This window comes from Bicyclus anynana, chromosome 18 (assembly GCF_947172395.1).
Source record: "Bicyclus anynana chromosome 18, ilBicAnyn1.1, whole genome shotgun sequence".
In the NCBI taxonomy this organism is placed as follows: domain Eukaryota; kingdom Metazoa; phylum Arthropoda; class Insecta; order Lepidoptera; family Nymphalidae; genus Bicyclus; species Bicyclus anynana.
Window position 1 is genome coordinate 12,959,771 of NC_069100.1, and position 26,696 is coordinate 12,986,466.

At 35.4% G+C, this 26,696-nt stretch overlaps 1 protein-coding gene across 1 annotated transcript; it reads right to left on the minus strand.

The window, feature by feature from the left end:
- Positions 1-14,047: 14,047 nt before the first annotated feature.
- On the minus strand, positions 14,048-26,486 carry LOC112055775 (ephrin-B2a). Its single transcript, XM_052886806.1, has one exon. The coding sequence runs from the start codon at positions 26,002-26,004 to the stop codon at positions 25,222-25,224; it is 783 nt and encodes a 260-aa protein (XP_052742766.1). The 5' UTR covers positions 26,005-26,486; the 3' UTR covers positions 14,048-25,221.
- Positions 26,487-26,696: the final 210 nt, after the last annotated feature.

Sequence of the window (26,696 nt, forward strand, 5' to 3'; positions counted from 1 at the left end):
AGTTGTGAAGGAAAATCTACTTTATTTGTAGCGGGATTAGGTAAATTTTGGATTGTAGTATTTTCTTAATAATGTCGTCTAACTACAGTAACATTTTTATTATAGAAATAAAGGCTGTATTAAGAAGGCAATAAAGCATAAATTTGATTTGAGTTGTGTTTTAGTTGGAGTTAGTTTTAATGTTGTTTTTCAGTAAATCCTATTTAGTAGGTAAGTATTGCTGAGTTTTTGTAATCCGATAATTATAATGGACTTGCGTAAAAAAGGCTTTTTTTCTGGTATATAAGAAGTTGAGAACTTTTTCCGCGAAATAACTAAATCCGCCGAAATCCGTGAATATTAAATAAGGCTGCCTACACAGTTCACACCTCCGTGGCGCAGTGGTATGCGCGGTGGATTTACAAGACGGAGGTCCTGGGTTCGATCCCCGGCTGGGCAGATTGAGATTTCTCAATTTGTCCAGGTCTGGCTGGTGGGAGGCTTCGGCCGTGGCTGTGGCTGGCGTGTCGTTACCACCCTACCGGCAAAGGCGTACCGCCAAGCGATTTAGCGTACGGTACGATGCCATGTAGAAACCGAAAGCCCACAACAACTTAGCCCGCTTCCATCTTAGACTGCATCATCACTTACCATCAGGTGACATTGTAGTCAAGGGCTAACTTGTAAAGAATAAAAAAAAAAAAAAAAAAAAAAACACCAACGTTGCATACTCAACGAACAAAAATTGTAATGTATATTTTTCAAATTTTCAACAAAATAATTGTTATCTAATATTTTTGTCAAACGTTTCATTGGTAAGTGATTTGTTATAGTAAAACAGTTGAAATATAGACCATCATGGCCGACAGGCGTTTTGGCTCGTATTGTCAAAAAGATATTTAAAAGCTAAAATTTTCATGTATAATCACGTCTCGAAAAATATGATTTTTTTTTCAATGTAGCAGAACGTCAATGAACTATTTAAGACCATTTAAAAAATTGTCAGTTAGCCTATTCCATGGAAAAAAAAATTCACAGTTCGAACCTGGTTTCGAATTTGGGACCTCGTGCCTCAAAAAGCCACATAGGTTAACCACTTAACCAAACCTAAGCTGCCAGCAAAAAAGAAAACAAGAATAATTTTCATAATATTTTCCCGAAATTGCCACAATTACACAAAGCGCCAAAAAAATAGGTCGACCGAAAAAAAAAATGTCGATTGAATCCAATATTTATTCAATACCCAAATTATACAGAGGCATTCCGATGTAAATAACAACGTCCAAATAAAAATCGTGTTCCTTCAAAAACATGGCGGCACATCCTATTTCCTTCCATACAAATTACCTTAGTTTGTGTCGGGAATCTGCGTTTCGCATTTTTTTTTGCCTGCAGTGTATAGGGTGAAATAATTGCATGGGTTCATTTTTAGGGTTACATAGTTACAAGGAAGTCTTAGGGCTTACGCATATCTGTCAAGCCTCAATAGCTCAACGGTAAGAGCGGTCGGACTCATCACCGAGGGGTGGTGGTTCGATCCTCGCCCCGTTGGTCTATTATCGTACCCACTCCTAATACAGTCTTTCCCGAGTAGTTGGAGGGGAATGGGAATATTGGTCATATTTCACAAAAAAGATATGACAAATATTCTTTTTAAAAAACAAAAAAAAAAAACAAAAAAATCTTACATGACACAGATTTTTAACCGAACGCAAGAAGTTATGTTTTTCGCGCGTATCTTTTTTTATCTTTTTTTTTGTTTAGAAGGCCTCCGTGGCGCGTGATATGCGTGGTGGATTTACAAGACGGAGGTACTGGGTTCGATCCCCGGCTGGGCCGATTGAGGTTTTCTTAATTGGCCCAGGTCTGGCTGGTGAGAAGCTTCGGCCGCGGCTAGTTACCACCCTACCAGCAAAGATGTACCGCCAAGAGATTTAGCGTTCCGGTACGATGCCGTGTAGAAACCGAAAGGGGTGTGGATTTTCATCCTCCTCCTAACAAGTTGGCCCGCTTCCCTCTTAGATTGTATCATCACTTACCATCAGATGATATTGTCGTCAAGGGCTAACTTGTAAAGAATTAAAAAAAAATATTTTATGTTTGTATGTAGGTAATATTCTAGTACCTCATATCTTCCTAACCGCTGAACAGATTTACGTAATTAAGATATCGTTAGATTCACCGTGGGAGACTAACATTCCGAAGGACCACAGTATTAAAGTGAATCAATATTATGACCTAACAAATGAACTAACTAAAAATGGCTATGTAGTTAGTCTGTAAGCCGTAGAAGTAGGTGCGAGAAAATTACCAGCAAAATCTCTCTATAACTTGCTTAAAGACCTTGCCTCTCTAGAAGTGCAGCTAGTTCTATATTAGAACGAGTATCCAAAGCTGCTCTAATAGGATCTTACCAAATTTGGCTAGACAGGGAGAATAACATGAGCAGAGAAGATGAGAATCGATCGTCAAGGAACTCCTTATCCCTACATCCAATAGTCACAAGTCCCGGACTTTGCTCAGTGTTTTTCTCTCTACCACGCGATGGACCCGGCACCTGCACGATGAATCCATGGAATGCCAAGATATTCGTCTCTTAATAACCCAAGTGTTCTTAGATAGGTAAAGTTAAAAAAAACAACAGTACGACTATGAGACGCTATAGATCAGAGGTTAAAAATATATATTTTTTCGAATATGGGTATCAAATTCAAGGGTATATATGGGTATCAAATTCAATTTCAAAATTGTATATCATGGTCAAATTGGTCATAAATATTAAGAAAAAACGTACAATTCGAAAAACGTTATATTAATCGCTATAGAAAATATCTAAGCGAGGAGGACGACTAGGTGCGAGCTGGTTAGACAGTCGTTTGTTTTTTTTTAATTATTACTTTTAGAAGTGCTATGTTAGTTAATGTAATGTTTATAAACCAATAAACAAAAATACATATCTGTCAATGGGACACGCTGTTATTACTGTTAAAATGTTAATGTAAACTTGGTGGAAAGTAATCACCGGCACCTATGAACCTAAGTGATAGAGAGAAGTAAAGCTTCTGGTCGAAAAGGCACCATGGAGAAACACTTTCTGAAACGCAACTTACAAAGGTGCATGACCACTCTCCAGCAAGTGCAAAACTTTTCCCGGTAACCATTATACATATATATCTATAGCTCAACACACACCACTGAAATAGATGCAGGTGACCACTCTCTAGCAAGTGCTATCTGCTTAAGAACAATGCCTGTTCCGCTTGGAGCGGTGCTACACGTCTATTTGTAATACTACTAATTGACATAGGTGTCGGTGACCACTCTCCAGCAAGTGTAGCCCGCATTAGAACGCCTGTTCCGCTAGGAGCGCGGCGATCGATAGCCGCATTCCCGAAACATCGAGTTCCTTTTTTGTCTGATTCGTTTCCATTTGGCCTTTTATTTGCGGATTTTGAGTTATTACTGTGAGGCGTGGACGATTAGCTCAATCGCAGACCGGATAGCTTGTCTATCCTATAAAACAATCAAAATAAAAATCAAATCAAAAATCATTTATTTCAAGTAGGCTCAGTTTACAAGCACTTTTGACACGTCAGTTGACTATTTGTAAAGATTTTACCATCGGTTCGGAAGGCAGGTTCTGTTGAGAAGAAACCGGCAAGAAACTCAACAGTTGCTCTTTTTACAAAATCATACAGTATTATAATTTACAATTGATGATAAAATTACAACTTTTTATAGTTTTACTTTTTGTGTAAAGGTGGAAGCTGATCCAATGGCCTCCAAGCGCTTTTTTTCAAGCAATAGAATATCAATATATTAAGTAGATCATCTATATCTATGCTATAGAAAAAACACAAAATCGAATGTCTCTACTTTGAATAAAATTAAAATATTAACTTAATTAGAGCGAAAAATGAACACAAAAAATAATAGTGGCTTATTCCATTTGTTCTCATATTGTATATTATATCGTAGATAATCTTTTCTAGTTCAATTTTATAGTAGCAATGTGAAACAACTAACTAAACTCCAACGTAAAAACTTGAAATATGCCAAAACTCTATTAACAGAAGCATTATGAGGATAAAACTTTCAGCTAAAGTAAAACTATCCAAAATTAAAGAACACACAAAAACAAACGCGGTAGCTGTTGCCATCAAGAGACTAAAATGGAAGTGGGCAGGCCACACAATTAGAGGCAAAGAAAATTGGAGCAAAAACGGTCATGCAATGGTATACAAGTCATATGCTAAGGAGAATAGGAAGGCTGACACAGAGATGGGTAGACGAAATAAGACTGGTGGCAGGACTGGACAAAATCTGCAAGGGATCGAGAAATATGGAAAAGCGTGGAGAAAACCTTTATTCTAAGGAACAATTAGACGAACTCTGAATAAAAACTCGTACGTGTATTATTATTAATATAAAACAAAATCTATATTCTATAGTAGGATAGCTGACGTCTTTCTGTCCTTGGCTTGGAAATTGGATTGACCAATTCAAGGACAGGGAAAGGTGGAAAAGGTTGGGGGAGACCTATACCCAAAATGGAGTCCATATCCCAAATAATTTAGATTTAAGTTAAATACTAACATTAACTAACACTATATTATAAGTACATTTGTAAAAAAAAAAATCACTAACACAATGTAAACTGTAAAAACTGAGGATATTGGAATAAAAAGGCTTTATTATTATCTGACGTCTGCCAATCCGCATTAGTGGATTTGTGGTGGTGGTGGACTATTGCCTTAAACCCTCTCATTCTGAGAGGAGACTCTAGCTCAGCAGTGAGCCAAATATGGGATGATAATGATGATGATGAATGACTCGTAATATAACCAGCAACAATAACCTTAAGATTGAATCACAGCAGTGATGTAGCGGCAGAAATAAGCATGGCTGAGAAAAATACCGTATCTACAGGATGGATCACAAGTACTTCTACTACTCGTACTAATACTAAACTTCCTCGAACAAATATGTAAAATCTCTTAAAATAAATCCTATTCAGCACTTTATAATACTAGGGGATATTGTACAAAAGGAGAAAGTTACATAACACGACGAAGAAGAAGTCAATTGTCATTTTTAGTCCATGTATCCCGTCTATGCCTAATACAGTATTAAATATCTCAGCTGTGCAGTCTTTATGCGATTTTCTAAAAAACAGTCGCTTTTGTAGGATTTTCCTCTATGAGGAAAACCGACGTATGAGCTAGTTTTTATTTTTCATAAAAGAAAGTTTTCGCTTTTTCCCATTGTTGGGAAAAAAAGTTTTGCTGTTTCATACAGGCTTCTACGCGTAGGTAGTCAGGGAGGTGGTTTGCGTCTAGAACAATAATACATATTGGTCTATGACCCCAAAGTGCATAATCATAAGCATGAGACGTGGACTTTGCGGCAAATCTCCAGAAAAAGAAGATAGATGCTCTGGAGATATGGTGTTGGAGACGAATGTTGGGAATCTCGTAGACTGAGTTTCACGCTAACGTCTCTATACTCCAAGAACTCGATATAAAACAACATCTCCCGACATTAGTACACAGTAATCTGATAATCCGAGCCGTGATAGCCTAGTGGATATGACCTCTGCCTCCGATTCTGAAGGGTGTGGGTTCGAATCCGGTCCGGGGCATGCACCTCCAACTTTTCAGTTGTGTGTATTTTAAGAAATTAAATATCACGTGTCTCAAACGGTGAAGGAAAACATCGTGAGTAAAAGTAAACAACCTGCATACCAGAAAATTGTCATAATTCTCTGCGTGTGCATATAGCGATTAATTTAACGTTTTTCTAATTGTACGTTTTTTTAATATGATGGGGCCAGCGTGGTGTACTATTGGTGTAACCCCTCTCATTCTTTGAAGAGACTCGAGCTCAGCATTGAGCCGAATATGGATCGGTAACGAATCTGATAATCTGCTTTTATAGAACGATTCCACGCGGACAAAGTCGCGCGCATCTGGATGTATACTTATGCGGGAGAAAATCTACAAGCGCCGATATTAATTAATCCTTCACCTTCATTTGAAAGTCGGTTAAAAATTAACTTAAGCTTAAAAGGACACTATTTAGTACTCAAGTACTAAAAAGGACTACTATTTAAAAGTATAATGCCTAAAACAAATGAAAGTAGATACCGTTTAAGTCTTGCATTCATAATGCAGGTATAATAGAAAAAATATACCCTTTGATAATAAATTTCGAAATTGTTTACATACTAATATCGACTTTATCATAAATAAATAAGGACTAAAATCGCTTGCTTGATTTAATCTTCATTAGGCAATAATCTTTGACATACTTCATAAAGTAAACAGACAACTTTAAACCTTATTAGTGTACACATAGAAATGACTATTGCATGATACATTGCGTGAGATTTTAAATGAAAATTTTCGTCAAAGCCTAAAAATTTAAATTCGATTCAGAATAATTATGGCTGAACAAAAAATGATTGGGTCAGCGGGGGTTGAAATTGTTTTTGAGATTGTAAGATATATAATTAACATACATTAGCAAAGCGCCCTTACTTTGCGCGGATTCTTTACCTACTACAAAATCATGTAACAAGTTATGATATATAGTAGTTTCCAGTGAAAGCGAGTGGTAGATATGCTCCGGAAAAATATGGAAATAGATTTTTGTTTTTACAAAAAAGCTCCATAACTATTGGATCGATTCTAAAAATTCTTTCACCAATGGAAAGCTTTTATCGGCGAGTAACATAGTTTGTATTTAAACTCTATATTACACACACAGTCATGTTGCCGTGGCAACATGTGTGTGTAGTAGATACAGTAAGTGTGTATGTTTGTTCCTCCTTTACGCTGCGGCTACTGAATCAATTTGGGTGAAATTTGGAATGGAAATAGATTTTACTCTGGATTAACACATAGGCTACTTTTTCATACCGGAAAAGGTCATGGTTCCCGTGGGATTTGAAAAAACTGAATTCGCGGACGAAGTCGCGGGCAATTGCAAGTGATATTTTAAAGAGGTATAGGTTGTGGTATTGTAGGGGGTAATCTCTGGATCTACTGAACCGATTTTGAAAATTCTTTTACCACTATAAAGCCACGTTATTTGTGAGTGTCATAGGCTATATTTTATCCCCATATTCTCATGGTAACGGGAACTACGCAAGTGAAACCGCGGGGCGTCGACTAGTAAGTGTTCTTATAAATATCCGTTTAAATAAAGTGTATCTTGAAGTGGACAATGATAAAATCTAGGAAGCTAGGTAATTAGGTTAGGCTAAACTAGGAAAATAGGAAATAAGGTGTAGCCTAGGAAGTCATTACGTACTCGTAACTGCAATGACGTCATAGTCAAAGTATCGCCAATAATAAAAAAAAACTTAATCGCTGCGTGTAATCGAAATCGAGTTCGCGGTAAAATCGATTATAATATTGCAAAATACCGATAACTATTCCGCCTAGTCGAGAAAAAGCTATTAGGGTCATGGAACTATTATGTACTTACAGATATTAGAGTGAGAATTAGAGGAGCCTTCTTATTATAAAGGCATAGAGTCACTCAGCGCGCGATGGAGTGAGCTGTGCTCGAAGTATATCTGCGTGATCGAATCAGAAATGAGGAGATCCGCAAAAGAATCAAAGTTACGAGAGTAAAGTATGAGCACAGGGCTGGATTTTTCCTCACCGGTGTCGCTGCTGCCCGACACCGGCCTGTGCCATTTATAAAATCCAGCCAGTTGAGAATGGTTATACCGCCATTAGTCGGTCGCCAGAGCCTCGTCGGTCAATCTGTAGGGTGCACGAGCAGGTGACTAGTACTCCATATACTGGTAGTCCATGTAAGAGGCCTATCTCCAGCAGCCGACCCCTATCGGCTGATAAGGTAAGGTAAGGTATAGTTGCAATTGTTGTGTTTTTTGATTTTTCTGAGGTGGATTAAGACTTCAAATTGTTTACTCATCTCTACCACTATACTAAAATTAATGTTATATTGGCTTACCTGTCCTATAACTTTAGTTACATTGTCCTGTCTATTACTGTTAGTTATACTCCTTAAATATCTGTGTTAGAAATCCTTAGAAGCCCCTTCACACTGGCGCTAGCGTAGGCGTTTATCAAATGCGACTCTAGCGCATCGTACAAACTTAGTGGCTTACCACACCGTTTGCAATTCATCATTAGCAACCCAATTTCAGCTCACTGTTAAGCACAAGTCTCCTCTCAGAATGAGAGGGGTTAGACCACTAGTCTACCACGCTGGCCTAATACGGATTGGCAGACTTCACAAACGAAGAGAATCAAGAAAATTCTCAGGTATGCAGGTTTCTTACTTTACGATGGCGTACGCAGGTTACGATGTTTCTCCTCCACCGACCAGACCGGATTCGAACCTACGCCCTCCGTATCGAAGACAGAGGTTATATCCACTGGGCTATCACGGCTCTGAGGTTATTATAATCCATTGTAAACTGTGAGAGAGAGGTCATATCCACTGAGCTATCACAGCATTGTCATAAGCCATTGTAAACTGTGTACTCTTTTCACCAAGTGTGAACACTCCTTTATAGATACTGAGGTACGTCCGATTGAGGTGTCGATAGCCTTTTGGGATGAAATCACTTCATACAAATCCATGTACTCGAGATTTGTTTGATAAATTCCAACTTTCATATTCCATAGCTTGTTATTGTGGCTGTTTCCTGTCACGTACAGTTTAGCACCTTCTAGGCAACAGTGAATAGGCATCTTCTAGGCAAGCCCGCTTTGTCGGACTTGAGAATTAACTTGTTATTGTCGTTAAGAGAAAATTTTTAAGAAATTAAAGTAATGACAGTGCATAGTCAATATATATATATGAGAATTTAGTATCTATACTAATACTATAAAGCGGAAGAGTTTGTTTGTTTGTTTGTGTTTGATTGAATGCGTTAATCTCAGGAATTACTGGTCCGATTTGAAAAATTCTTTCAGTGTTAGATAGCCCATTCACCGAGGAAAGCTATAGGCTGTATATTATCCCCGTTTTCCTACAGGAACGGGAACCATGCGGGTAAAACCGTGCGGCATCAGCTAGTATATATATATATGAGAATTTAGTATCTATATTATATACTAGCGGACGCCCGCGACTTCGTCCGCGTAAAAATTGATGTAAACTTCTCTACCTCTACCTTACCCTGCTCGTAAACCTACCTAACCCTACCCTACCCTACCCTACCCCTACCTTACTCCTACCCTACCGCTAACGCTAACCCTTCCCTCCCCCCACCTTACCCTACCCTAACCCTACCCGTAACCTATCCATACCCTATCCTACCCTACCCCTAATCTACCCCTACCCTACCCCTACCTTACTCCTACCCTACCACTAACCCTAACCCTTCCCTACCCCTACCTTATCCCTACCCTAACCCTACCCTACCCGTATCCTACCCCTACCCTACCCGTACCCTACCCCCACCCTACCCCCACCCTACCCTACCCTATACATTCCATATCCTTCCCCTACCTTGCCCCTACCCTACACTACCCCTACCTTATCCGTACCCTACCCTACCCTACCCTACACTTTCCCTAAATTACCCCTACCCTACCTCTATCCTACCCCTTCCCTACCTCTATCCTATCCCTACCCTCAGCAAAATTGGTCCAGCCTTTTGTGCGTGGTGCTATGACCAAAAGACTATAATTTCCCAAGCGACTTCTATGCTAATACTATAAAGAGGTAAAGTTTGTGTGGTTGTCCGGGGTAATCTCTGGATTTACTGGACCGATTTGGAAAATTCTTTTACCAATAGAAAGCTACATTATTTGCGAGTGTCATAGGCTATGTTTGGTCCTCATATTCATACGGGAACGGGAACCACGTAATTGAAACCGCGGGGCGTCATATAGCGGCATTTCTGCGACTTTCAGAAATTTTGTATTATCTCCGAAACTATATAACTAATTAACATACTGTAAAGGGCAAATCTTATCTCTATAATATCCTTGTGATTATAAAATCATTTATTTTGATAAGGATTTAAGTTTAGTTGTGTAAATAATGACGTAAACCTTAGTTTAAAATTTAAATAATTTATTAAAGTACTAAAAGTACTATATCTGCTAAAATATAGAAGATAGATATATGGTGTCGCGGACTTTTTTGTAGAACTTTTAAAGGTTCAAAAAGCCTCCATACATTTATTTCAGTTATACGCAATGGTTGAGGCAGCGCATGCGAATAAGTAAGTTTTTCGGTCTGACCTGTAAGAGAAAACCCGCGATATCTCAGTAGTTATATATGATAGAAATATAAAATATAGCCTATAGCACTCCCCGATAACGTAGCATTCTACTGGTGAAAGAATTTTTAAAATCGGTCCAGTAGTTCCGAAGATTACCCCATTTCAAAAAATTGTTACAAACTTACAAACTTACAAACTTTACCTCTTTATAATATTAGTATAGAAGTATAGATATAGATATATATTATAAAGCGCAAGAGTTTGTTTGTTTGATTGAACGCGCTAATCTCAGGAACTACAGGTCCGATTTGAAAAATTCTTTCAGTGTTAAATAGCCCATTTATCGAGGAAGGCTATAAGCTATATATTATCAAAGTTTTCCTACGGGAACGGGAACCACGCGGGTAAAACCGCGCGGCGTAAGCTAGTATGTACATAAAAACATAGACAATTTTAAAAGAAGGTGTGATTGTAATAACATTAATGTCAGAAATAAAAATGAAATGTTTGCACACCACACTAGGTTACAAAAAATTAGTAATTCTTTTATGGACAATTGCATATGTTTTTATAATAAACTGCCACATGTAGCCACTGGAATGTCTCTCACAAAGTTCAGTGTTTATTAAACGCAAGCTTTTAGGAAAGTCTTATTATAGTGTTAATGATTATATAAATGATAAAAAATCTTGGTGTTAAACAGTATTATACGACTGTGTGCTTAGTTTTTAATAAGTTTGTTAAATGGTGGTAAATTAACCTTGGTTGAGTTTGTTGTTCTCTTCTCGGACCAAGGCGCATTTGGAACCGTCGTAACTTTAATTTTAAGTTTTCGAGTATTATTACCACCATTAAATTAAATTATGACATAATCATCGTGCGAATGTTACACAAAAACCCTGAACATTTTAGCGAACATTTTTGCGAGCGTTCTGACGAGCATTCTAGCGAGCAGAATTGCTTGGAGCTTTCTGCTGAGCCAAGCTTCTGTCATCTCCCTCCCCGCACCCCTGATGCTCTCCAATGTGACAATCCGTGGTATTAAAGCTACCGATTTCTCGGTATTTCTACCGAAATGGGCTCTGTTCTACCGAAATACCGAACGCAACGTATAAATGCAGAACACGCGACCGTCAAATCTGACATCTTCATGAAGAATATCTTTGACGAGCATCGAATAGAGCGTTCGGTAGAATTCTAAAGATGTTTGTTGCAATATTTGGCTCTATGCTTAGCTTCGAGACTCAGAACGCAGACGAGGTAGACCATTAAGAAGGTGGAGTGACGATATAGTCAGGGTTGCAGGTAAAACATGGCAACGAACAGCCAGAGACAGAATACAATGGCTACAATTGGAAGAGGCTTTCACTGCTACATGCAGTCCTTAAAAAAAAGAATAATAAAATAAAAATTAGATAATATCAACTAACCCACTAAAAATCTACAAAACTTGTAATCCTTAATAATAATTTTCAAAAAAAAATGTCTGTAATAATTGTAAGGAAATAAAGCTATTTTTATTTTTTTTATTTTATTTATTAATTTTATTTATGCTTAGCTTGGCTCGTTGGTCAGTTGGACAAATATAAAAATGGCGAATGTTACAAGTGAATGCTCAAGTCTATCAGTACCTTTAGATCTCATCATTGCTTTCCATCACGCATGATAGTAGTCAATCTCAAGAATATATTTTCAGAATTTAAACTATCGTGAGTGTTGTTCATATTAATTGATTATGAAACACGGCTAAGACTCACGTGATATAAGATCGGAGTATGCCCGACTAGTTTCGAACCCATACGGGGCCCTTAGTCATGAGCTGGTTCTTGCAACGCGTAACGCTTCATGAAGCTACGCATAACTGACGTTTTGGGTCCACAGTGAGTGCCTCATTGGTACAGTTGTTAGTTTATATGGCTTTGGATAATGAAGTTCTGCGTTTGACTTCTGGTATTCTTTGGAGATCGACGACCTCATGGTGCAATGGTGCGGTGGTTTTACAAGGAGGCCCTAAGTTCGAACCCCAGCTGGGCCGATTGAGGCGGCGGTCAGCGTTCCAGAGTGATGAACCTCCTCACAATACGCGCCATCTCAAGAATCACTACCTTCTGTATCCGAATCTTGACCCAACAGTTAATTAAAAGCTTCTGAAGATGTTGGTCGAAGCTTTTCGCTATAAGACCGTTGATTGAAACAACTATCGGAACAATAATAGTTGACTCAACATTCCACATGGCGGTAATCTCGTGAGCAAAGTCCAAGTATTTGTGATACATTTTCCTTTTTAACCAGATTATCGTGATGTGGAACAGTAAAATCAACAATTATTGCACGACGCACACCGACCGATCTGATATGCTTATTTTTGTTATTATTTATTCTATTTGAATTTATTCATATTTTTATATTAGCTGTGACGTCACACGGGTCTCAGCTGAAAATCAGTGCATTATCTATATCTATACTAATATTATAAAGAGGTAAAGTTTGTAAGTTTGTAAGTTTGTCACATTTTTTAAATGGGGTAATCTTCGGAACTACTGGTCCGATTCCAAAAATTCTTTCACCAGTAGAATGCTACGTTATCGGGGAGTGCTATAGGCTATATTTTATATTGGTATCATATATATTAGCCGAGTTATCACAGTTTTTGTCATACAGGTCGGACTGAAAATCCTCTTAAACAGACTTATTCGCATGCGCTGCCTTAACTATTGTGTAAAATTGAAATTAATGTATGGATACTTTATGTATCTTTAAAAGTTCTACAAAAAAGTCCGCGACACCATATATCTATCTTCTATATATTAGCAGATATAGTACCTTTTGTGTTTTAAAAATTATTAATTTTAACTAAGTAGCTTTACGTCATTATTTATACAACTAAACTTTAATCCTTATTAAAATAAATTATTTAATAATCACAAGGATATTATGGAGATTAGATTTGCCCTTTATAGTATGTTAATTACTTAAATAGTTTCGGAGATAATACAAAATTTCTAAAAGACGCAGAAATTCCGCTATATGACGCCCAGCGCTTTCTTTTACGTAGTTCCCGTTCCCGTGTGAATATGGGGATCAAACATAGCCTATGACACTCGCAAATAACGTAGCTTTCTATTGGTAAAACAATTTTCTAAATCGGTCCAGTAGATCCAGAGATTACCTCCTACAACCACACGAACTTTACCTCTTTATATTATTAGCATAGAAGTCTCTATTTCTCTTGGTCATACCACCACTCTCGAAGGACTGGACCGATTTTGCTAAGGGTAGGAATAAGATAGAGAAGTTATAAGGTAGGGTAGGGTACGGTAGGGAAGCGTAGGGGTAGTGTAGGGGTAGGGTAGGTTTAGGGCCGGGTTTAGGGTAGTGGTAGGGTAAGGGTAGAGGTAGGGTAGTGGTAGGGTAGAGATACGGGTAGGATAGGGAAGTGGTAGGGTAGGGGTAGGATAGGCGTGAGATAGGGGTACGGCTGGGATAGGGGTAGGAAAGAAATAGGGTACGGGGAGGGTAGGGGTAGGATGGGGGTAGTGGTAGGATGGGGGTAGGGTGTAGGTAAGGTAGGGGTAGGGTAGGAGTAGGTTTGGGGTAGGGTAGGGGTAGGGTGGGGGTAGTGGTAGGGTAGGGGTAGGGTAGGGCAACGGTAGTAGTAAAGTTGACATCGAAATTTACGCGGACGAAGTCGCGGGCGTCCGCTAGTGCTTTTATATAGTGCAAGGCATAATATGCTGAGCTGTACACCCTTTCTTTAAAAGGCCTACAGACAAGCATGCTGTCATTAGGGTAAGACACATTTGAATATATTTTTCTCTGTTTTATTACAATAAAAAAAAAACAAAAACAACAGACAGTTCTCTCCAACATTTATTGGTCGAAAAATAAATTAAAAACTTTGGATTTCAACAAAGGCCCGAAATCGTAAAAATAAATACCTACAGGGTCTACTCTTAATAACAACATATTTACATTCTTACCGAATTACTTAGTAGGTACAATTATTTACTTTTTTCATCCCTCCTCATAACCCCCCGTGTCTATTTTACAAACCAATCTTACCCCAAAAATCAATAACAATTTTTGTTTCCAATCTCCCCTTAATTTAGTCAGGGTAGAGACATATCTTTCTATACACAAATCATTTTAGAAATTTTTTACACAATTATAATAATTAATAATAGTATTTGATTTTTATACAAAAATATTAAACCAAAATTTACAATAAATACAATTTAATCAATATAAAAAAATTAAAACATAAATCATCATTATTACATATTGATGTCCAATTAATTGAACTAAAAATTGTTATACAGTATTCGACAGCTAATATAACAAGTTTTGCCTCATTTATTAATAAGTTATATAATTAAAACATTTTATTATGCTGGCATCACCTACTTCTTACTTAAATAATATAAAAAGTAAATCTAAATTATGCACAATTATTGGTGTACACTGTAGATATGTATTTTTAATTAATTAAATTTTTAATTAATTAAAAAAATTAATAATATTATGGATGGTATTCAATATTGTAACAATAACTTCTTGATTTTAAGAGGTTAAGTTGAAGTTTTGTAATTTTTTGGACAATTATTACAAATAATCACAAACCCCTGTTACTACAAAAATTTGATTTCCTATTTATTTGTTTAAGGGTATGTTTTAGCTTTCACAGTTTCCCCTTTTTTCACAAATGTTATTAAGTTTGATAAAATACGTAGCCATAGATCACAGATTATAATAAAAGACTATTGAACCCAACCATTAGACTGCCGAAAAAATTTAATCAAAGTCTGCTGTCTTCTTGCCTACTTGAAAATTTTGATAATGACGTCTTTACCAGAAAACGTATTGAAAAGTTCATCAAGCAAGTACTTATGGAAGTATTTTGTACAATATTGAATATGAATAAAATGTAAGTTCATTTTGGCAACACATAAATGACGTAAGTAATTATTTAATTATAGACACGGCACTCAGGTGTGACGCTAAAGTCAATTAGTGCCAAAGTAGATTGTAATATTATTATTGGCTTCCCTACTATATCTATAAGTACAAATTAACATAACATATGTACACCATATAGGTGCATCTTAAGTACATAAGAATAAGTATTCCGTAAAATAAAAAGCAGTGCAGTGAACCAATAAGCCAGTTATGCAAATTAAGGGTAAGTAATATTATTCATAGTGAATAAAATAAATTAATGTGATGAAACTTGTGTGATCTTAATTTTATTTTGATCAATTAGTTTGTACCGACTTATGACCGTGTTGGACTCGAAAGTCGCACATTCATAAAAAATTACGTGACATCGAGTACAAATCTCTTAATCTGTTCTTTTTCACAGCTAGAATAGTGTGAAAAAGAAATAGCTGGAATTTGAGAAATTAGCGTTCTGTTTTATAGAAACTAGTCGAAACTTCTTTAAAATAAAAACAAAAAATAGCTTCATTTAAAGGCCAAACGAAAGCTTTAGATTTTTGTTTTTTCATCTATTAGGTAGCGCTTGACTGCGATCTTACTGATGTTATGGTTAATTATAATACTTCAAGTGTCAGTAAGCTAACTTGGAATAGCTACAGTGTCAACAAAATGCCTGCTAGGTTCTAAGCAACAGCTTGACGGTACGTTTTTGTAGGTAGAAAGGTAGTAGTGGTTACAGTTTTAGCATTATCCGGTTACCACCTTATTGACTGCGGTACTGCCAAGCGATTTTACTTTCCGATAATAATATATGTCCTGTAGAAAATGGTCAAATGTTGGATAGCATAAATTTTCCATTTTTGATTACACCGAGATTGCAGTCAATAGCTGGCTTCAAATAATAAAACAAACAGTCAAGAAACTGTGATAAATATGACGCATGTTCTGAAAAAACTATATGCAGTAGTCACATATCGACGTTTATAATTATATTTATACAAATGTCGATATGACGTTTGGATATCTACTCAAAAACTTACGTCACGGGCACTGATAAAAATGTCAGAGAGAATTAGACTCTCTGACATTTTTTATTCTTATCATTAATAACTGTAGCCTGTGATGTAAAACTTAATACAATTATTAATTATGACATCACAAAACACATTTATGTAATATTATTTGAGTGTCCATTCGAACTGAAATGTCTTCTAACTTTTAAATACCGTTTGATTTAATTAAGTTTTGTCTGTGCACCATGCTCGAGATTCATTGTTAGTTTTTAATGTGACTATATATTTTAAAATATGAAAAGCTTCATTGGACAGTAATAGTAAGTCAAAAAATAATACAACGCCAATATAAACTTAAATACCTCGGTTTTGGTTGGAGAGGCTTAATTCTCTCTACAAATGCTTTGTACTGGCGCAGAGATACGCAGTTGGAGAGTAAAGGAGAAAAATGGGCTTGGCTACAACTTACTGGTTGCAGCCAAGTCTATTATTCTCCTTATTTTTTTTTTTAATTTTAATTATACTAGTAGTAATATGACGTTTATTACATATATTATTGAAGTTAAAAAACCAGATATTAAAATTTCAAGCCAAACTTTTGTTTTTTTTTTTCAAACTTAAATTTTTACTCTTTAAGTATTTTAATTTACTGCACCAAAACGGTATTTGAAAGAAAACATTTCTAGTTTACATGTACGATATTTTTGCATTTAAAACATACATATTACAATTTCATTGAATAACAATAAAAACTCAATTCACACAACGCATTAATTGTTATGTTGAGGCAATACTTGTTATATTAGAGTGTTTTACATGTCTCCACCCGTTTACGGATTTCATTCCAAAATAAAGAACCCTGAAATAATATATGGCCGCTCATTGTTACAGCATTAATAATAATGTAGCTGCAAAAATATAAGTTTCATATACTAAATGGATGTTAACCGTAACCTACGTGCTATTAAGATTATTTTAAATCGTTTTTTTTTTTGTAATAACCAACAATTGTTTTAGGAAAATTGAGGATTCTGAATATTATTTTTTTAGGAAAGCATCCATGACCGTTTCAGTATCGCAAGGCGTTGAGTGTTTTTCATTTTAATTCTAAGTTAAGTTTATAAATATAAAAATAGTTTTAGAAATTTATAAGAGGTAGCTGAAGCATTTCGCAATATTCACTATAATTTAAAAGAAATTAAACTTAAGTACATAAAAAGCGTAATTAAATTAAAAATCAACATCATCCAGGAGAAATAAACTTTAAGTACTTTTTAATAAATATTAAATATTTCAAAAGTGTTTAAACAATACGATTTTTTTGCGATAGTCTTTCATTTAGCACCGACGTATTCCTCTACGTTATAGAACCTCTTTATTTTTAATAACTTTTTTTGAAGAGCAGTAATCCATCGCATATAATAAAGATCCATTAAGAGCCTCTACGTCGTCAGCTTGTCAATAGATTCATCAAAAATCATTAATCACTGTTTATAAAATTCTAAAATTCTATAATTAACATAATCTAATGAACCCGGTCCAAAAATAATGGGACAGCATTTCAATTTTTTTATTGAATACATTATCGTTAAACAAGGATTACAACAAGAAAACGATGTATCTGATTATTTGCTAGTTTGTTTTAATACAATTAAAATAATTAATATCAGTTCAATGGTTGCTCCTTCTCAAGATTACGTCAGTCAGACGTCCATTAATTTGACAAGGCTGCATTTAAATTGAATCTATTAACTTATATTGAAATAAAAATGCCCTGTTCATTTTATTTAATTCAAAAAGTCTGCTAATGTGTCAAATGACAAGACTAATTAAATCTGTATCTATTTCTAATATCGTAAAATAAAAAGACATTTTAATTACTTGGGCATGGTAAGTGACTCCAATCTCATATGAATATCTGAATTCTTAATAGTAAGTGCAGTTCTAGAATTATAGTGGGGCTACAAAAATTTATACAGTAATAAACACGAATATTGAATATTAAAACCGCTGAATTGTTATTGTAACTTTCTAAAATCGTAAAACAATAAAAGCCAAAGTGCAAAATCATCAAGGCGGACCATTAATTCGTGATTTGAACATTAAACAACTCCGAATTACCGGACATAAAGACAAGGCGTTAACAAATAAATTGACTTTTTGCTCATTAACACACAGCTTTGCATACTAATTAACTGTTACGACGATGCTGGATTATATTATAAAAAATGTAATTTAATTACAGCAACGTAAATTGCTTTATCTATTTATAACGACGAGCGTGATATAGGACTATTTGATAATTCACTGGAGGATTATTCCGAGAAAACCGAAGCGGAGTTGAAATCAACACCAAATTTTTCACGCTTAGCTATTTTTTGTAAAATTCGGGTTTTATTTAATATATTTGTATCTTCTATTATCAGACAACTCTATATCAAATGATTTGTTATATCTTTGTTGTATTTGTATGTAATTTACAGAAATCAAAATAATGCCAATAAATATTTGATTTAGGTACAAAAAAACCGTAAACTTATAAAATTTAAATGTGACCGTAATGTTACTAACGATCAAGAAATTAATGGACTTTTGCAATATTAATCGATCGATTCTTTAAAAACAGTAATTACAAATACTATTTTAAAAATTACATTGTAATTAACCAAAACGCATAGTTTTCGGAGTGCTAAATCGAATTTGTATAGACAATTTCAATCGGTCTATTGTGTTTCTAATTAAATTCTAAGAAAGAATCGGCCTGACCTTCAGAGGTATTTTCTATTTAGATTTTCGGACAGTGATTGATTAATTATTTTAATGGTTTTCTCTTAGCTGACGCATCGTTTTTTGTTTCACATGACTAAATTATCTTCATTAAAATGGTACTTACTTAAATAATGCTCTTAATATTCATTGAAGGATATTTTTTGAGTAGGTATTGATTTTTATAACTTTGTGAATAATGTGACGTTTTTTATTTTTATCTCGAAAATTATTACATCGTAGTTGTTCTAGTTATAAAAACCTGTATTGTAAATATTTTAATAAGTTAAAAATAAAGGTAAGTTCTACATTATACCTACAAAATCGACATTATGCATTTTATTATTTACTAAGAAAATGTTACTGTGTAACTTGATTGTCATTTTTAGAATAAGATTTAACCGAAGGTAACAAAAATAGATTTAATGAACACTACAAAGCTTACGATAAAAACATCCTATTGAGAGAAAATTTAATGCCGATAATAGTAACCATTGTTATCATTTGTAATGGATTACTGCTCACCTATGGACGAGTAAAGGAACGAAACGTAATGATACAATTAGGTACAATAATAAATAATAATGTAATACGAGTAGGTACAAGTCATCAAACAAAGGTCCCTAAATTTCGAGAGAGACATTTTAAAATTACGTTACAACCTCCACTGAGCAAAGAAATCAGTTTTACCCAGTCCCCGCGTAGGCTTTACCTTTTGTATTATTGGGAATCTTTCAAATTTCAAGTGACTCCTTGAAATCTGATTCGCACGCTTCCCGGGACGTAAAGCCTTCGCGGGAAATGATAAAATCAGGCACAATTTCGAGGATTTTCCAAACATGCCTTGCGATACTGAAACGATTTGGCCATTTTTTTAATAACTACACCATCGTTACATCAAACAAAATTCACATTATCCTTACAAATTATCAATTAAATAGGATTTCCAACAGACACAAAGCCTCTTTTTCATTAACTAATTTATGTTAATCCGAAAACTTGCATCTGTGCTTTAGGTTATATCTTAGAATTAATTTATTGGTCGTAAATATTATGCAGCTTTTAATTACTTTTTTAAGCATCTGGATAATAAATAACATTATTCCTTTTTCTTTTTAATTATCTGTTACATCGATATTTATAGCACACGTTTGTTTCAATTTTAAATGAGTATTATTAAGTTAATACTTTAAAAAGTATAATTATTATCTGTTTAAGTTACAAAACGGTGTTTTAAATTAGGCAGTGTTTAATGTGTGTGGTTTCATCTTTTATTTCATATAATAAAAGTGCGAGAGCAATAGATTTAAATTGTTTCTAATTAAAACACATTTTGGTGGCACCACCAAATACAGTAAATAAAATATTTATGAATATGCATGAATTTGATAGCTCAATTAACACTGTAGTGAAATATAACATTTTAATATAATTTAAATTGTATTAATACAAATACGTTTTTAAATATGAAAAGGTGAATATTGAATATTCAAACGAAACAAAATATGATGACTTGTTGAAAATATTTTCATTTGCATTATCTCAAAAAGGTTTATTATTAAACTTCAAACAAATCCTTTCATTGAAAATGATAAGAAATGTGCCGCCCATTGTCATGGACGTGACTAAATGAAAACAATACGGTGTCATCCATGTTTATATATAAAAAAACATAATGAAACTTTATTGGTGTTGCAAATATACGGAGAACTTAATCTCACGTCCAGTTTTTTATAATTAATGCCACTATTAGGTCGAATTTACACCAGCCACTGTGTGTTTTTCTACTAGATTTAAAGTAATAAATTTTGTTATCAAGATATCAAAAATGTTTTTTTTTTTTCAAATTATCTCAATATTTATAACGTTTATCGCCATAACTTTCGAGATTTTCAAATTAGTGTGTGTGGCTTAAATTTTATTAAAAATGACAATAACATCGGTAACGTTGCTGCAAAAACGAATTTAACGATCCATAAATCTGGCTAAAACGTCACATTTAAGTATGAATTATACACATTATTGTTTTTATGTAAATATTCGTTTTCACTTTTTACGTTACAGTTATTAGAAGCTAGCGTGACCGATGTTTTGTCTACTTGTGTTGAAATTACTAAATTATTACGTATTTTTCGTTCCGTAACGAATGGCTTTGTGTCTGGTTGGAAATCACCCAAGATTTAGTTAAATATAAAATTATCATTTCCATCATTATAACTAGCGGACTGATTTTCTTTTGAGATTCAAAAAATGAGGTCTTCATTTTTTCTTTTTTTTCATTAATAGGCAATTAAGTAATTATTCTAAGTACACAGCACAACTAACCGAAAACTAATATGAGAGAGAATACTAAGAGAAAAATGTTGGTTACGCATATGAGTTTAACACTGCACCTCGCCCAACTACCTGAGTTAGCACTATATGTAAATAAGTTGTTGTTGTTTATCCTGCTTCCCTTACTATTCATTGAACTTTACTAAATAAGATATCGTAGGCTTTTAGATGTTCCCTTGCTGTCTGAGTATGTGAAAAGAAAAATATTGAAACTTTATCCAATCTCTTGACAAATTAAAAGTCTCATTGTTTATATTTCAACATTTTATATTCAGACTTAAGAAACAATAATTGATACACTAATCAAACTGTCCTTTTGTCTAAGGGATTGATTTAGCAACCTATTCGTATTTTAAAATAAACCATTATATTTATCACAATAGCGTAACATTAACTCAGGTAGTTATAATCACATTTAACTATCGTCTATCTTTGTCATTTAACTAATATCTAATCTTTTGTTAACTCGATTTCCCTTTTAAGGGCTTAAAGTGTTACAGGTAAATTGTACGAGAACTTACATATTAACAGAAACTGAAATCTTATAAGTCTCTATGTTATATAATATTTTGCATCAACGATTGCTCCTTTTGTTCGATTTCTCAGAGGGCGTTTAGTAAGTGCCAATTGTGCATATTGTCCAGGTGTTTTTGTCAAACAGTTTTGTCTCACAACTCATCTTTCTCGGAAATATTGGAATGGCTTACAAATACTTATGCCAAGATGTGATTAAAAATAATGCTCACGCACTCATAGACTGTGGTTAGACTAATGTGATGTCATCAATTAATTCTGTGACATTCTTTGATGTCGCATGTGTTTACTGGTACGGGATTTCTCGGTGATGTAACATCTTTTGAATTATAACTCCCGACTTTTATATTGTCTTGTTTAAAAAATTTTTGTATAAATCAGATCCGTACCATTTCTCACGTATTTATTAGTGACAGAAATTTATTACCCTCTTTTATATTAACGTCCCAATGACTTAGTTATTCGATTCATATAGTTGCCAGTATGGTACAAATTAAAATTATGCTTTTTTATTATACAGATGGCTTTGCTGATTCAGACTAACGCATGCCGTTATGGTCGGGAATAATTATATCCTTTTACACATTCCATCTGCATTTCCAACATTAAACATGTTATAAACTAATCGTTACATTTCACGCACGTTGTATATTATTTTAATCTCCGCCTGGCGAGCAAGTAAGGAAACACGTTCCAAAGTTATTACAAACAGGTTAGGCTGATTATCCCTTCACAATCCCTTCAGGGTCGTAATCTTAAAATAACCAAAAGACAGCATTAAACACCGTCTGTACCACGAAACGCTTAAGCATATCCAAACTGTTTAGTTTTAATAAAAATAGACGCACTCAGCATATGGCAGTGAACTAACACCAAACTTAATAGGTACCAGAGATAAAATGTTATATTTTTAAAATCCGTTGTTTAGAAAACAATGCATTAGCCTACAGTCGTTTCCAGCTAACATGTTTTCGTTTGTTTATGATCTGTCTTTTTCATTTTCCAACGTGTGTTCTTTATGTAATTATCTCATTTCGGTAAATTTACGACACGTGATGCGTGTAACGTTAAAAATCTTCAATTGTAACATCGTCCATTTAGTTCGTCCGTTTCTCGTTCTGGGGTAAACGACTCATTAAGTATCTATTTTTAAAAGTGGAATTCATTTCCATAATGTCTCTTGACTTGTCTTTTGTCTGCAAGGTTAGGTCATTACCGGCATTTTAGAAAATGAATTCAACGATTAATCCCCTTGCGTAGAGACTTGTTTCTGCTAATTAGCTACGCTTTCCATTAACTCTTGAACTTATACGTAAATAATAATCAAGAGATAATATTATCATTTCACTTACTGTTGCGTAAATGAGAGTTTTATTTTGTGATATATATAAATTTTTCACAATTATTCAACATTGGATTGTTATATTGGCACAGCTTTAAGAAACTTTATAGATCATTTTAGGATGATCCGCCTAAAATATAACTGACGGCACATACTTGTTCAATACTTCATTTATAAGTTCGTGTTACCTGCGCAATGGAATAAAAAAAACTGACAATTGAATGGTCAGCTATTCTCAAGAACAGTCACTGATTTCTGAAGAGTGCAGTGTTAAACTCAAATGTTTTCTTAAGCACTATTTTAAAAATATACCGACTGCCACTAAATGCGTATGTCTAACTGAAAACCGGTCTATTTCAACTACTATTTAACTATTTGACTATTTCGTAACGTGAACTGTTGTTGTTTCACATATTTCTCACATGGCACGTCCGTGCTTGGTGGGATGTTTACACATTGAAACCAGAAAGCCAAGAATTCTAATCCCTGCACAAAAACAAAGCACAGATTGAGTGGAAAATGAGAATATTGTTAATTCGGTTGCACACAAAACTTAAACATAATCTACCATTACTCTTTACGTGACAGTAGCATAATATCAGTCATCTTCATTTAGTTTTGAGTACAATCAAAATAATAATCAACAGATACCATTAAAAATCGCTTGTAATACGAAAAAAATAAACAAATTTTCGTAAGATTGTGATGTATAAAAGCTGACTATAATTGAGACCTGTTATTTAAATACCTCATTTTTATGGATTATAATGAGAGAGTGTGAACATAATTGGCATTTGTCTAAATATTGAATTCGAAAATGTAAAATTACATCTAAATTTCTTTAAACATTTGCAGCCAATTTTGTTCTGGGCGGATACTTATAGGCAGTACACTTTGTTCGTTTAGTCCATTAGCTAATCCTGTACGACTGTTGATGTTCTAGTTTCAAGTGTAAATACATCACTTAATGTGATTGTTTAGTAATTAAGATGTTTAGCTTAATATAAATTAAGTAAAAGGCTAGATCTGAGGTGTTTATGCCAGTTTTGAGCAAAAGCTCAAATACAGTTTGTTCATGACCAAAAGTCACTGTAAGCTGTGATATTCTTAAAATTCATAAAATGCTTGCGTAAAATAATAATTAAGAGGAAGCGTCAAATCAGTCAAGAATAAAATAATATTATGAGATTAAATGCATTACCTTTTAAATACAAATAAATTTTATATCACATAATGAAAGCATAGAGGAAAATTACACCCTAAATAAAACCAAAATCACAGTGTGTTTGGACAAGATTCTCAACTTGTCACAGTTTTTTTTCGTATAAATAAATTCTAAGCGTTAGGTCGAATGGAAAATTAAAACGAAAATGTCTTTTGAACTAAAATAATATCTATCTAACTTCGTTCTATATAAGATTTCTTCTATTTCAGTATTTGAATCCTAATTCTTAATCAAATATCCTTCATTGCATTAGTGAAAATATAAAAAATTTAATTCCTAATGGTTTAAGAAACCTATATTACCATTATACATGTTAACGTTTTTTTATATTTATATATATATGTATATTTTAATGACTTCGTAACTACAGTCGCAGCGTCTGCTATCCGATCTTCTTGTATAATAATAATAGTTCGATTATTCAGTAGGCCAGATATACTTTAGTTACAATAGTAAAATTAGGCTCACATAGAGTTCCCTTACAGACTAAAAAATTTGTCATCGGAACTTTCTGGAAATAACTAGGAATTTTGCACAACTCTAAAAAAACCAGTCAGTGAAATCCTTTTCGGCACCAATCTTGACAAATCCACACCGGACCACCGCACTCACTACTTACTTACAAAAAACATCCGAAATCGTAATCCACTGGGCACACAACTCCACAACATTCCATAGAACATCATTAAGCACTAGAGTTTCATTATTATCATTAGTCCAACACATAGTTTTAGCGTTTTAGCACACAGATTCACGTAAAGACTAGAGAGTCTGGGTAGTTCAGGGACTGTAGGGACTGTAGAGTCTGTGTTGTGTGGGCCGAACAAGGCTTCGCTAGCAGGTCGGGACGCGGGGGCCTCGCCGCCTTGGCGCACATTCACCGAGCCAGCGGCGCCAGCACCGCCGTCGCAGCGAGAGCCAGCGCCAGCGACGACGCCAGCGCCGCCCCGCGCGAGTACGACAGCTCCTCGCTCTTCACAACCTCGTTGGGCGTCTTATCGTACTTGTGCGTCTTTTTGGTCACCGGCTTCACTGTTGTCGTCGACGTCGTGGTGGTCTGGGTGGTCGGCGGAGGGGGCGGCGGCGGGGGCGTCGGCTGAGGTACCGGCGCCGGCGACTGGTCCTCAGGCTTGCAACACACGCGAAACACCAGCTTCATGTTGTTACTCAAACAGCGCCCGCCGATGCGTCTGTGCAGGTCGTCTTTACTCGACGTGGATATAAAATAGTAATCCTTCCCCGGCAGGAACTCCAACCCACCGGGCTGAGGCGTGAACGGTCTAAAGGTGATGGTGAAGAACATCAGTTTGTGCGGCTTGTCGCATATCGCTATGATGCGAGGATTCGGGTTCGTTATCCTACAGGTATCGTACTCCTCTTTGCTTACGTTGTAGATTATATATTTCTCCGTGTCCTCGTCGTAAGTGCCCGGAGCGTACACTGGACATATTATGTTCACCTGATCGTACTCAAACTGTGCGTTGCCTTTATTCAAATCAAATACGTGATCAGTGTTGTCTATTCTGAATATACTGTTTGTAGTGTTCCAGTGGATGTAGAAGGACTTGGCGTAGTTTCCCATCACGCTTTCGATGAAGAAAATGAGCACCAGCAAGGTCCAGGGCGCTTGTCGCATTCCGAAGTGAGCGAGGGACACCATTCTGTATGTTTATCGTTCACGAACTCTCATTATCCGATCCGAGACGCGAGCCGCACTTTTTCTATGCTTTCGTGTTCGCATACCAATCCATATTCAGTCACAAACTTTATTTCCGACGGGACACATTATAAAACGGCCGTTTCACACCACAACACGAACCATTTCACTCATCGCACCGTAGAGAGTCCACCATGTTCGGTCTACACACTAGATTCTATTCATCGATAAATGTGGAATTTCATGGGACGTGGCCCGTTCGAGGGGTAGGAATAGTCACTTAAAACGTTGTTAGTTGAGTTCGGAACGCGTACGTTTCGGTCCGGTGACGGATTTTGTGTTTGGAAAACGTTGGAATTAATCAATACATCACAGATTTTTTACAATAGTCAGGCGTTCTTTGTACAGGAGCGTGGGTCGCGGACAGAACAGGCAAGCGCCGCGCGGCGTTGGGGCGAACTACTGGAATGCTGCCCCGGCCGTCGGTACGCATGCGGCCCTCGCCCCGCGCGCCGCGCTCCGCACCCCTACCGGCGCGTTCAAGCTTCCAGCGAACTTTCGACGCCATTGTGCGAGACCTAAAAGCATTACGGCATTTTTAAAGACCCGCTTTCGAGCTTTTACGTTTTTGTTTATTAAAATATCTAACTTCACAACATTTAATTGGATTAAATAATCTAAATATAAACGTAAAT

What these genes read in the sequence shown, in the direction of transcription:
- LOC112055775 (XM_052886806.1), bottom strand. Translation starts at nt 26,004, where the DNA reads ATGGTGTCCCTCGCTCACTTCGGAATGCGACAAGCGCCCTGGACCTTG.